This window comes from Capsicum annuum, chromosome 7 (genome assembly GCF_002878395.1).
Source record: "Capsicum annuum cultivar UCD-10X-F1 chromosome 7, UCD10Xv1.1, whole genome shotgun sequence".
Classification (NCBI taxonomy): domain Eukaryota; kingdom Viridiplantae; phylum Streptophyta; class Magnoliopsida; order Solanales; family Solanaceae; genus Capsicum; species Capsicum annuum.
The window spans coordinates 122,727,504-122,741,518 of record NC_061117.1 but is presented as its reverse complement, the minus strand read 5'-3'; the positions used below and the strand labels follow the sequence as shown (position 1 = coordinate 122,741,518).

At 35.6% G+C, this 14,015-nt stretch overlaps 1 protein-coding gene across 1 annotated transcript in view; it reads right to left on the bottom strand.

Moving 5' to 3' along the window:
• Window positions 1–766: 766 nt before the first annotated feature.
• Window positions 767–14,015, bottom strand: part of LOC107878021 (transcription factor JUNGBRUNNEN 1) — a 43,107-nt gene continuing 29,858 nt past the window's right edge. Inside the window, exons 2-3 of the mRNA XM_016724882.2 lie at window positions 12,801–13,123; window positions 767–1,681 (exon numbers count right to left, since the gene is read on the bottom strand). Coding sequence (XP_016580368.2) covers window positions 1,244–1,681; window positions 12,801–13,123 — 761 coding nt within the window. The 3' untranslated portion in view covers window positions 767–1,243. The remainder of the gene's footprint in view (window positions 1,682–12,800; window positions 13,124–14,015) is intronic.

The following is a 14,015-nucleotide window of genomic DNA, read 5'->3' as shown; positions in this document are numbered from 1 at the left end:
GGACATATCTTATATGGACATGCGAGAGATATGAATTCTCAATCAAGAAATCTATATATATCTTTGATTGGAAAAAAATCCCTCGAATTTTCCTTTTAAAGCAAGGAAACAACAGAAGATGAAGACTATTTATGAGTATTGAAGACAGAAGGATACTTACGCAACTTCAAAGAAAACTATCACTTTATCTCATCTTTTAGTCTTCATAAAGCTTTGTAATTCTCTCAATTTACAATAGTTACAAAAAAAAAAAAAAGATTGAGTTAGTCTCTTAGTTATACTATTCGAGGTTGTGTCACAAGATCTGAATAACCACAGATTGAGATTCAGAACTTGTTCAACTACGTTGGAACTCATTATTATCGTCAAGCTCTAAAGAAAACTCTTGCAATCCGAAGAAACTGGAATAGGCACCACATTACACTAGTGATTCAAATTAGTATAAAACTCTGTGTTGTCATTTATATTTCAGTTTATGCATTCAGCTTAATTCTATTTTATTACGTACACTAACTTACATATTAGTTGACTGATGAAGCCGACATTCGAAAAAGATTTCAGTTACCCCCCTCCCCCCTTGAATTTCATTATCAAACTTAATTTAATTTGTAGTATAAAATAGATATAATCCTCCCTCTTCCAACCCCTAAAGCATAAATATGTTGAATTTAGAATTTCTTCCAAAGAGTTGCATAAAAATAATGTTTTATACTTCTCACTATCTACATAACCAAGAAATTGCCGCCTACATTCAAATATATAATCGCCAAAGATAGCTAAGAAGCTAATCTCATTTTTCCCTTATAAAACAATCTTTCACTGTAATCCACAACAAAAAGTACTCTGTGAAATTCAGGACATGCAAGTACTGTAGGAAATTAGTAATTTACAAGATGTATAGAAGTCCTAATAAAAAAAATGTAGAAATCTAGTAAGAGAAATAGGGGTGCGAAATAAAATGAAGATTAAAAAAATAGGTAGGCATATCATACTTGCGCTGCATTCTGTGTTAACTTCAATCCCAACTAGACATTCTTTGAACAGCCAAATGGTAATAACCAGCCGTACATCTCTCATAGATAGATGTACTTCCTCTTTCTCTATCCAACAGATCATTCAGAGTCCGCTGAGTCCAGCTCAGACTATAAATATGTGTGAAAGAAATAGCATATATAGATTAAGAACAGAACCTGCTGACTATAAATTAAGGATTCGCCACTGATTCCCAATCTGTGCCTCTATCTTATTTAAATCCAAAAAGACTGCGAGGATCAATGGCTAAATCAACGACTGATTTGAGCTCATCCCAGTTTCCATCACTAAGCAAATACTCCTGATCTGCAGCACTTGTGTTCCAAAAGCTTGAATTTGATGACGTGAATAAAGATTGAGGCATGGTAATTGGTTGGCTATTATTGTAAAAACTGTTTCTTTGATCAACTTGATAATTTAAATTTCCTCCAGATGATGCATTGTTAATGTTCTTTTGTGAAAATGCCATCTTTTTGAAATTGATGACATTGTTGGAGTGATCATCGCTGATTTCAGAGTGAAGACTGCATGTCTTAGAACTTGTAGCACCAAAACTTTGTTTAACAATGGGCTGCTGCTGCTTCCAATCTGGTGTGAATCTCTTATAATTGGAAATCCTCTTGAATATTCTGCACAGGGTCCAAACTTCCTGCAATTTATGATTATATAAGTGTTAATAATGTTCTGTATACAAGAGAACTAAAAAGTAGCTCTATCTAATTGCTTGTCATTTTTCTTTTAGTGTTTGTCCCTTCTTTTTTAGAAGAGAACTAAAAAGGAGTTTTGGCTAATTAAGTGATCCAATATCAATCTGCCGCTAAGCATACTAAGCCAAGTGTTCCTTGAAAAGAGGAACTGGAATGTGGCTAAACTTAATGGTGTCTTTCCAGTAGCAATTTATCAATACCATGACAGAGAAACAAGAGAAACCAAGATTTTCTGAATAGCAACTTGTTTCATTCCATAATACATAATGAAATACTTATAGCTATACAACTGTAGGTTAGAGTTCTATTCTAGGAAAGAATATTTATTGTTATAACTACAGAATCAGTAATAAAATCCTATTCTAGGAAAGAGAATATTCTGTCTATACAATTATACTATTGCCTAACACCTCCCTTCAAATTGATATAGGTGATCACACAGTAGCAATTTGGAGCTAAGATAGCTATGTCGTGTGCGTGTCATAGCCTTTATAAACAAATCGACAAGTTGATCATGAGAAGAAATGTGTTGTAGACTGATAAGACGGTCAGCAACTAGTTCCCGAATGTAATGACAGTCCACCTCTATATGCTTTGTGTTTTTATGTTGCACAGAATTTGTGGCTATTTTAATCGCACTAGTGTTATCAACAAGTAACACTGTAGGAGATATAATAGCAACACCAAGCTCAGATAATAGACGTCGCAGACAAACAATTTCCCAACTTGCTGCCGACATATCCCAATACTCGGCCTCCGTAGATGATTTATATATACGAGATTGTTTCTTACATTTCCAAGATATCAAGGATGTGCCTAGAAACATGCATCAACCAGTAATGGAAAAATGAAAATCAGGACAACCAACCCAGTCTGCATCAGTATATCTCTTAAGATTTATAGGAGAATTTGAACGAAAGAGAGCACCTTGATTCATAGAACCATGGACATACCGAATGACACGAAGTAATGCAGTGTGATGTATACGGTAAGGATTAGCTACAAACTGACTTAGAACTTGTACCTCATATTAGATGTCCGGCCTTGTCATAGAGAGATAAAGAAATGATCTCACCAACTGGATAAACCAATGATCCTACCAACTGCCGATACAATGTGGGATCACTGAATGGTTCGCCATCAGCCTCCTTATATTTCGTATTAATCTCCATTGGGGTGTATATATCCTTGTCATCTGTAAGACCAGCCGTAGCAACAAGATCACTAGCATACTTTTGATGTGTAAGCATTATCCCAGTAGGCAAGTATAAAACCTCAAGCCCAAGAAAGTATGTCAATCGTCCCAAGTTTTTTATCTTAAATGAGGTATGCAAGAATTCTTTTAACTTAGTAATATTCTCTTGATCATTTTCGGTGATAATGATATCATCAATATAGATGAGAAGTACTGTGATACCTACCGGAGAAGTATGAAGAAACAAGGAATAATCTGAAGAACTTTGAGAGAAGCCTGCAGTTTGAATCGTGGATCGAAATTTGTCAAACCAAGCTCTGGGATCCTGTTTTAAGCCATAAAGAGATTTTTGAAGACGAAAAACTACATTTGGTCTTGGCAGAACACACCCAGGTGGTAATTTCATAAACATAACTTATTCCAGTTCACCGTGAAGAAATGCATTTTTCACGTCCAACTGATGTAAAGTCCAGCCTTTAATTGAATCCAAGGCCAATAATGTCTGTACCGTTGTCATCTTAGCAACAGGTGCAAAAGTCTCCTCATAATCCACCCCATACTTCTGTTTGTACCCTTGAGCAACCAATCGATCTTTATAGCGATCAATTGTACCATCTGTCTTCATTTTAATGGAATACACCCACTTACTTCCAATGAGAACTCCATCTATTGGTTTATCTACAAAGTCCCAAGTTGAATTTTCATTCAGTGCACAAAGCTCATCCGACATTGCCTTTTTCCAGCAGGTTTGTGTAGAGCATGGGAGTAAGATGTAGGAACCTCTACAGAATATAGTGTGGTATGCAAGGCATAGGACTTACCAGATTTCCCTGGAGAGTAGCCAAGTCATTCAGGAAAATGGCGATTTATTCTACTAGACCGACATGGAGGAGTAACTGGATGAGAGGATCCCTCTTCCAAAGATGAGAATGACGATATAGAGTTAATACCAAAAAGAGATAAAAGTTGGAGAGCTTCATTACCATTGTTCATGGGTTGTTCTGGAGATTCAAGTAGAGGATCAGTACTTGAAGGAGATGAAGGCTGGAGATCCCCATTATCATAGTCCACGGGTTGTTCTGAAGACTCAAGCTAAGAGTCAGTAGCTACCACATCGTCATCAAACTTGTACAAAAAAGAGAGAGATTCTGGAGCACATTTAGCATTATGTTTCCAAGAAAACTGATCCTCAAAGAAAATAACATATCTAGATATTTGAAGTTGACAACGAGATGCATCATAATAGAGATAACCCTTTTGTGTGTCACTGTATCCCACAAAAATACATTGTGCTGCCTTTGCCGAAAGCTTATGTCATTCATGTGCTGAAGATGTACAAAGCAAACACAACCAAAAACCCACAAGTGAGAATAATCAGGCTTACTATGAAATAATTTGAAGAACGGTGTCTCATTTCCAATGACTGGGGAAGTTTGTCTATTGATCAAATATTCAGAAGTATGTACTACTTTGGGCCAAAAACTTTTTGGCATATTCGACGTACTCAACAAAGCCAATTTAGTTTCTTAAATATGTCAATTCTTTCTTTCTACGACCCCATTTTATTTAGGAGTATGAGGACAAGTGCATTGGGCAATAATTCCTTTGTTTTTGAAAAAATCAACAACATTGATCTTAGTGTACTCTCCTCCTGAATCAGAAAGAAATACTTTTATAGTTTTATTAAATTGTGCACGAACATACTCAACAAAATTCATAATAAGAGTCAGAACCTCAAATTTATTTCTAATAAAAAACACCCAGGTTAGGAGAAGGACCCCAAACATCACTATGCACTAAATCAAATGGATCTTCATAAGCAGATGAACTGGATGGAAAAAGGAGCTTGTGACTTTTTGAACTGGCACAATTCGTAATGCTAAAAAGAAACTGTAATAGATGTGATGTGTTGCAGGAAGACATGATTTAAGCATGAGATGAAGCCGAGAAGAATGAGGATGACCCATCCTATTTTGCCAAAGAGTGAGCAATTTATTCGAACGAGTTACATCCACTATATAAATTGAAAGATAACAATGATGTAAGTGATAGCGAACCGACTCTAGTAGGAATATTCTACCAAATCTACGCCCCATGGCCATGGTCATCCTTGTTTTCAGATTCTAAACAACATAACCATTGGGTGAGAATTTTACAAAACAATTTTGATCAACTAGTTGACCAACTGAAACCAAATTAGCCTTCAAATGTGGAACATAAAGAACATTAGAAAGATTTCCAATAGAACCAATACCCGATGCGCGTAATGTGTGCCCGTTTGCTATATGAGAAAACATATTTAAAAACACAACTAGACAATGATGAGAATTGGGACAAATCACCTGTCATATGATTGGAAGCCCCTGAATCTAGATGCCAAGTAGATTTAATTGAATTACTTGTACCTGAAGAGATACCGAGAGTGCACTTGAGATGGCTTCGGGAAGAGCAGCTGCAATAGAATCTCGAATTAGTTTTTCAAGATCATGACCAGTAGGGAAGGAACCAAATGATGTAGTGACATTTGTCTGGTAATCTTGGTGAGCAGTTCGTGAACAATTTGGGCGACGACGACAATCTGAAATATGATGGCCAGTAATTTTGCAATAAGCACAAATGTTTTTCTTCTTAGGACAATTGGCTGCGATGTGACCAATGTCTTGACATTCATAGCATTGGACACTTCTCTTAGCATTTCCTATTAAAGCAATGGTTGTTGATTTTCCTGCAAGTAATGCAATAGAAGGTAATGGTGTAGACTCCATAGCAGCCTGAGTTCCAAGTCTTGTCTCTTCACGCAAGACGGCTACCAACATAACGTCAAGAGCAGGTGTATGAATTTTCTGTTCAACAAATTGCCACGAATCGGCTTGAATTCAGGATGGAGTTTCATTAAGAATTGCACCACTCTTATCTTTTTTCGTTCTGCCAATACCTCCTTAAGCCCTGCCTTAGAAATATTTTTCCCAAGAATTTGATCTTGTTCCGACCAGAGAAACTACAAGCCAGCATAAAAGGAGTGAACATTCTTGTCCCCCCGTGTGTATTCTGCAATATTGCATTCCAATTCAAACTCTAGTCCAAGGTTGCTTTGTTGGTAGATTGTACGGAGGTGGGTCTACATCTTAGAAGACAAACTGAAAGGTCTAAGCCTCATAGCAATATTAGCATGTACCAAATTCCATATTCAAGTGATTACCTTCGCATTATTCAATTTCCAAAGATCCAACTCTTTTGCATCTATTGGTGGACGAGCAGATCCATCTAATAACCTAGAAAGGCCCTTGCCTTGCACAAAGATTCCAAAGTAGAATTCCCAAAGAGAAAAAATGGAACCATCCAATTTTGTGGAGAGCAAATCGTACGAAGAGGATTATAAATCCATTAATCGATTGATTACAAAAGAGGGGGGAAAATAAAGAGAAGAAAAGGAACTTAGGAAGGTAGCAAAGTACAAGAATACAGAAAGAACAGAAAAATTTAGATTTTGGCTCTTGATACCATGACAGAGAAATAAAAGAAACCAAGATTTTCTGAATAGCAACTTGTCTCATTCCATAATACATAATGAAATACTTATAGCTATACAACTGTAGGTTAGAGTTCTATTCTAGGAAAGAATATATATTGTTACAACTACACAATCAGTAATAAAATCCTATTCTAGGAAAGAGAATATTTTGTCTATACAATTATACTATTGCCTAACATACCATACTGGAGAGCTTTGGAATAACTAGTAAAGTTGTTTCCATGTGACCAAGAGTTCATGAGTTAGATCCATGGAGATAGCCTTCTACAGAAATGCAGGGTAAAACTGTGTATATTAAACCTTTGAAGTTTGCCCTACCCTGAACCCAGTACATAACAGAAGGTTAGTACACCAGGATACCCCTTGTTCATAATAGATATCGATATAAATAAAGGGATGGATGACTATCCAGTCTGGTCACATGAATTCACAGGAGCTTTTACTTATAAATCAACTTGCCAAAAGTTGATGTGGCAAAAAATAGCTCTTTCACAGCTAAAATGATGTGGCATAGAAATCATCTTTCAAAATTGTCTTTTTTATGTTTAGAATACTATATGCCAGGATTCTCAGGAATGAAGTAATCTAAATATTTGGTATGCGATTGTGAAAATCAAGCAATGCAGCTTAATCATTCATGATCAATAGAGAGGAAATGAAAAAGGGGAACTGATTTTATTGATTGATCTGTTTTTGTACAAAGCATTGTTGCCCCTATTTATAGACTGGGTAAGTGAGCTTTTGTTAGCTCACTTCCAAATCATTTGATAGCTCAGCTAACTACCTTATAACTGCCTAACAACTTATTTAACTAATTCACTGACTGACTAACTGATTGATCAATACAACTACAAAGAGTTTAATGGAACAATAGCCATGTACATAGAAAGGATGCAGTAAGCACATGTTAAAAAGCTCCCCCTCAAGCTGCAGGGTACAGTATGTTTAGCACACTAAGCTTTCCTAATAAATGTGTATGTTGAGCATGACTTAAGCCCTTAGTAAGAAGATCAAGACATGATCATGAGTGTTGACATAAACAACCTGGATCAAACCTCTCTTAATATTGTCCCTAATGAAGTAACAATTAATCTCTATGAATTTTGTTCTCTAACAAAATACTGGATTGTTTGCCAGTTGTATAGCTAAATCGTTGTCACTAAATACTGATATAGGCAGAGTAATGGAAACATTGAGTTCCTAGAACAATCTAACTAACCAGGTTATCTCATCAACTGCTGAAGCCATGATTCTATAGTCAGTTTCAATAGAACTCCTAGACATAGTATGTTGTTTCTTCGACTTCCAAAATATCAAGGATTCACCAAAATGAACTGTATATCCAGTGACTGGTCTTCTAGTGTTAGGAAAAACAGCTCAATCCGAGTCACACCAACAAGTGAGAGCAATAGAAAAATCAGCTTTTAACCAAATACTTTGTCCAACAAAACCTTTTAGATACCTAACTACTTTGGTAGCAGCTTCCCAATATGACTTCTTAGGATATTGCATGAATTGACTAAGTGTTTGGACAACAAAACTGATATAAGGTCTTGTGATGGTATCATACATGAGCTTGGCCATAAGTCTTTGATAAGAAGAAACATCTGATAATAATTCATCTCCATGTATACCTGTAGATTGATCATATTCAATTGTGGTCAATCTCAGATTGGACTCCAAAGGGGTAAGTGCAGGCTTAGAACCACTAAGACTTGTATTTGAGATCAACTCAAGGATATACTTTCTTTGATTTAATATAACTCCTGACGCTGATCTTAGGACCTCAATGCCTAAGAAATACTTGAGATCACCCAAATCATTCATTCTGAACTATTTATGTAACTTATCTTTGGTTTCATTAATCAAAGCAGCATTGCTCCCAGTAAGAAGTAAATCATCAATATATACTAGAACTGCCACTGTATCATCACCTTTGTGTAGAGTAAAAAGGGAGTAATCATGAGAACTTTGAGTAAAACCAACATCAAGTAATGCATTAGTAAGATATAGATTCCAATGTTTGGAAGCTTGCTTGAGACCATACAAAGATTTGAGCATCTTACAAACCTTATTCTCCCATGTCTCCTGAAACCTTCTGGAAATTCCATGTATACTTATTCTTCAAGATCACCCTACAAAAAGGCATTATAGACATCTATTTGATGAAAACTCCACCCTTCATGCACTTTTACTGCAATCACATACTTGACTGTTACCATTTTAACAACTAGTGAACATGTTTCATGATAGTCTAGCCCCTCCTGCTGACTATAAACCTTGACCACTAATCTTGATTTAAACCTTGCTACCTCACCATTTTCAGGATACTTTATTTTGTATATCCATTTGGAACCAACAGTGTTCTTCTATTGGGCAAGTCAACAATGATCCATGTGTTGTTGGCTTCCAAGGCTTGGATCTCTAACTTTATGACTTCCACCCATCTGTCATCCTTTATAGCTTGTTTAAAATGTTGTGGTTCAATTAAGCTGGAGAACTTTGTCAAGTAACATTGATAAGCATTGCTTACTTTGTTGTAAGACAATTTGTTGGATAAGAGATATTTACATTTTTGTCTTCTTGAGGTATCAACACAATCTTACATCTATACATGTGGCCTAATTTTTTTGGTAAGTCTGCCAGATGAAGTTTGATCTAATAAGGGATCAACTGGACTATCTGCACTAGTGTGCATATCATTTATATCTAGATTAGGTGGTGCAGTATCAACAAAAGTATTATCTTCAACTACTAATGGAGCAAATGAAGTATCCTCATCAGAAACATCACCATCTGTGGAAACTAAGAAATCAGTTATGTCTTCAACAGGTTTGGAAGCTATTGCAGGTTGCAATTTCTTTTGTGACTATCAAAAGAAAATGTATCTTCTTGGAACACAACATCTCTACTAACTAACAACTTATTAGATTGCACGACTAGTAGTAAGTATCCCTTTTCAGAATATAAATATCCTACTAACATAACAGGTTTTGCCCTTTCAGAAACTTATCACCTCTAGGGACAATTGTCACATAGCACAGGCATCCTATGAACCTTAAATGAGATAGCTTAGTCTCTTTAGAAAACAACAGTTGAAAAGGGATTTTACCACCCAACACTGAAGATGGTAACCTGTTTATGGTATATACAACAGCCTTCACACACAACCCCCGATACTTAATGGGCAAATGAGACTGAAATTTAAGAGCTCTAGCTATGTTTAATATTTGTCTGTGCTTTCTCTCCACAACTTTATTTTATTATGCTATATGAGAATAGCTTGGTTTGATGCAAAACACTTAAAGACTGAAATAGTGTCTAACATTGAGAATTAATAACCTCAGTCCCATTATTAGACCTTATAGTCTTTTTTAATACTCTAATCTATGTTTTGATCATGGAAATAAAGATCTTAATATCCACTATGGTCTCAGATTTTAGCTGCAACAAATGGTCCCAAGTGAATCTACTATAGTCATCCACCATAGTCGAGAAATAACACTTATATCAAAAGTAAAAGTTTTATAAGGTCCCCAGAGATCTATGTGTATATTCTCAAAACAGGCAGAGCACTTAAAAGTACTATTAAGAAATGATAACCTTGTTTGTTTAGCTAATGGACAGACTATACACTTATTCAACATATCTACATTAGTATGATCCTTCAAAAGGTATAAGCATCTTAAAACTTCCAAGTCTCTTGAGCCGTAGTGTGCAGCTTGTAGCTAAAACTTCTACAATGATCTTGCTATGCTTTATTCCTACAGGGTAAGTTTTGTCTTCCCGTTCTCCTTTAAGAATATAAAGTCCATCCTCCTATCTACTAATCCCCTTTACTTTTCCATTAAAAAGGTCCTAAAAGACACAAAAATTGGGATAGAAGGAAATAAAGTAAGATAGTTCCTTGGTTATCTTAGCAACAGATACCAGATTAAGTTTGAAGTCTGGAAGAAATAGAACATCCTTGATCACATCATCTGTAATTATATAAGCCTCTCCAGTATGGGAAATATGCACTTCATCACCAGTAGTAAGGTATAACTTATCCTTGTGACTTTGAATTAAGCCGGTACTATCTTTGAACATATGTCTATTTGCAGACAGATGTTGTATGGCACCAGAGTCCACAATCCAACTATAAGAACAAGCTTTGGACAAAAAAAAAGTAGTAATACCAACCATATTGACTTATTTTATTTCCTTGGTATCATTGTTCAACATGCTTATGAATTGAGTATAGTCTTCTTCTGTGAATGTATGAGCCTTCGCCGGTGGTGCAGAACCTATGTCATGACTGGGACTAGCAGCATCAACTTATCCTGCTACTATATTTGCAGGTTGGGAGAACCTTCCAGCATTACTAGAATAGTTGTTACCACCACCATATGACCTAAAACTGGTAGCAGTATAACTTTGTTTCTTCTTTTTCTTCTAATCAGTAGGGTAACCTATCAGTTTAAAATAGTTCTCCTTAGCATGACCTGAGAGGTGATAATAGTCACACTTTCTACTTTTATAGTTGGCACTTCCTTATTCGTGACTATAACTTTGATTCACCTGTATGTCAAGTGGTTCTGACCTATCATGCGTAGCAACCATATATGATGAATACTGGATCTCACCTTCTATAAGCATAACATAATCCTAATTGATAGTTGGAGTCACACCCTTTAGCAAAATTTGTCTCTGAGCATAATCATATGACTCATTTAGCCTACTCAAAAACTGTAACAGTTTTAGCTGACATGTGTGATCTAAATACTACATAGATTTAGGGCAATCGTAGCTTGGACTAGGAACTAAAACATCATACTCACTCTACAAGCTTTTCAACTTTGTAAAATAGGTTGAAATTGAATCAGTACCTTGGGAAAACAAATTAATTTTGGTATACAACTGATAGATACACATGTGAATCACCTTGTCAAATCGTTCCTTTAGGTCTTCCTAGACTGTATAAGTACTTATAGCATAGACAATTCTAGATAGTAGACTCTCACTAATAGTATTCACGATCCAGGAGAGGACAATCGCATTGCAAGTTTCCCATTGTTCATGAAGTTCCTTCCTGTATGAGTCCTTGTCGCATGATCCAATGACAAAATCATATTTCCTTTTTGCTAAGAGGGAAATTTCGCATTGAATGACTCTACAAACTGTAATTTTTCGATCCAGTTAATTTGAAAGGAACGAGTACAGCTCTAGAGTTGTCTAAAGCACCAATGAAAAGTGGATCATTTTGATCAATTTTAGGGCCATAAATGAACTGGTTGAACAAAAAAAAAAACTTAGCTCTACAAAGAAAAAGAAAACACGGATCACGCAATTCCCAGAAATCCTCAGAGAACTGGATGAAAATCAATATGAATCTTCTCCGTATTGAGCTCAAGGCTCTGATACCATGTGAAAATCAAGCAATACAGCTTGATCATTCATGATTAGTGGAGAGGAAATGAAAAATAGGAACTGATTTTATTGATTGATCTATTTTTGTATAAAGCATTGTTGCCCCAGCTCATTTGACAACTCAGCTAACTACCTTATAACTGCCTAACAACTTATTCAACTAATTCATTAATCGACTAACTAATTGATCAATATAACTGCAAAGAATCTAATAGAACAGTAGCCATTTACATATAAAGGATGCAGTAATCACATGTTAAAACACTGATACCATCAAAATGTTTCATGTTGTGCAAGACATGAAGAAGAGATCATCTTGCATCTCTTTTCTAAAAGAGCTAGATTACAAAACAGATCTGGTCTTTCTTTGGTATTTGCAAGTATTATTGTCAACTAACTCAAATCTATTAAAAAAACATGGCGATTTCTGGCTGATGTTTCCAACAGAATAGGTCGGAAAGCAATACCAGCAAGTCAAATTTTGACAGATTTTCAACCGGACTCCATCAGAAGTTATCAATTTTCTAGTAGTGCAATATGTCATTACAAGCTTGAGATTTCCAGTAAGGAAGAATCATTATTAATGATGTTTAAGAACCCCACAGGGGCGGAGCCACCTTGTACCAAGGGTGGTCAGGTGAACAATCTTCGCCGAAAATTTTTACCGTGTATATAAATAAAATGCTATTCTATTTGGTTAAACATAAAGGTTTGAACAACCTTAATATATCTGATGGATGTAGCTTAGTGTTGGTAGGCGTTCACTAAAAGCCAAAGGATGGGTTTGCACATAGGTTCTATCCCCAGTGTCTACCACCTTTTAATATTTTTAAAAGATCTTCTATTTTATTGAATACACTTCCTAAAATTCTAGCTTTTAACACTGAACCCCACAAGATGAAGAAAATAAGAAAGAAAAACTTACAGCTTCGGGAGCAATGTTCTTGGGATAGGGCAGCTCTCCGTTTGAAGTAGCCTTCCAAATAGGCGGGAGACGAAACTCATGCATCATCCAATCGGTTTTAGTTCCTTTGCCAGCACTTCCACGGTAATATACTAATGATTTCTTCAGCCCTATGCACTCACTAATTTCTGATGTAGTAGTTGTGGAATAAACAGGCTTGTCAATTCCTGTTGCTTTCCAAAAACCTGATCCTGTTACTCTATTTGGTCTTGCACTATTTTTATATTTTCTCCCTCTCATGCTGAAGAAGTACCATTCCTTGTTATCCCCTACTCTGCTCACCACTTCATACAAATGATTTCAACCAAAAGTTAAAGAAAAACCAACAATTTCCTTTCAAATATAACTCAAATGAAAAATATATACCCACTTCAAACATTTACATTGTGACAATAGCATCGTTAAGCACTGGATTTATATATAGTTACATTTACATATGAAAAAGCATGAATTTGTGAGAGAACATAAGGTCTTCCAAAAGTGAAATAGGTGTTCGTAGTGGGTTTCATTGATATAATATCCACAAGTCTAGAAATGATAATTGGAGGATGGAACAAATGTATACAATAATTATTGAAATTTCTTGGGGATTCTTGATTTTTATTGAGCTTACTACAGCACAAAGTCAAATCTCTCTGGTTAGTAAAATCTAACAGGTTTATCGTTCCAAGAAAGTACAGATTCATAATAGGCATATAAAAATATTGTACGACAAATTACATCAAAAGTATTGATTCCAAAAATTGAAACACCAAATGGTTTTTCACCAGGAAAACTTATTGGATTGCTGCGAGCAGAACGAATATGGCGTATTTTGGAAGAAACTATATGTTACCATTACTGAGTAGTCTTATTAAGCATATATAACAAGAGCATTTCTCTATATATTTTTTGGTTAAAAAGGCAAACTAATAAACTAATATTTATTAATAGTCAAGAGCATCTCTCAATACACAGTTATATATAAAGCAAATTTCAAAACTCTACTCGACTATTAGCGAAGAGGCTCTTTGGAGTTGACATATCAATTGGTTGAAAGGCGTCAAAGAGAACGTTGTTTAGGGGAGGGACAAGGGTGACACCATTCGTGCAGGATTTAAGGGATAAGTGCATCCATTCTACTCTTTAAAAAAAACTTACAATACACCCGAACAAACATATATAGGATTTATTGGT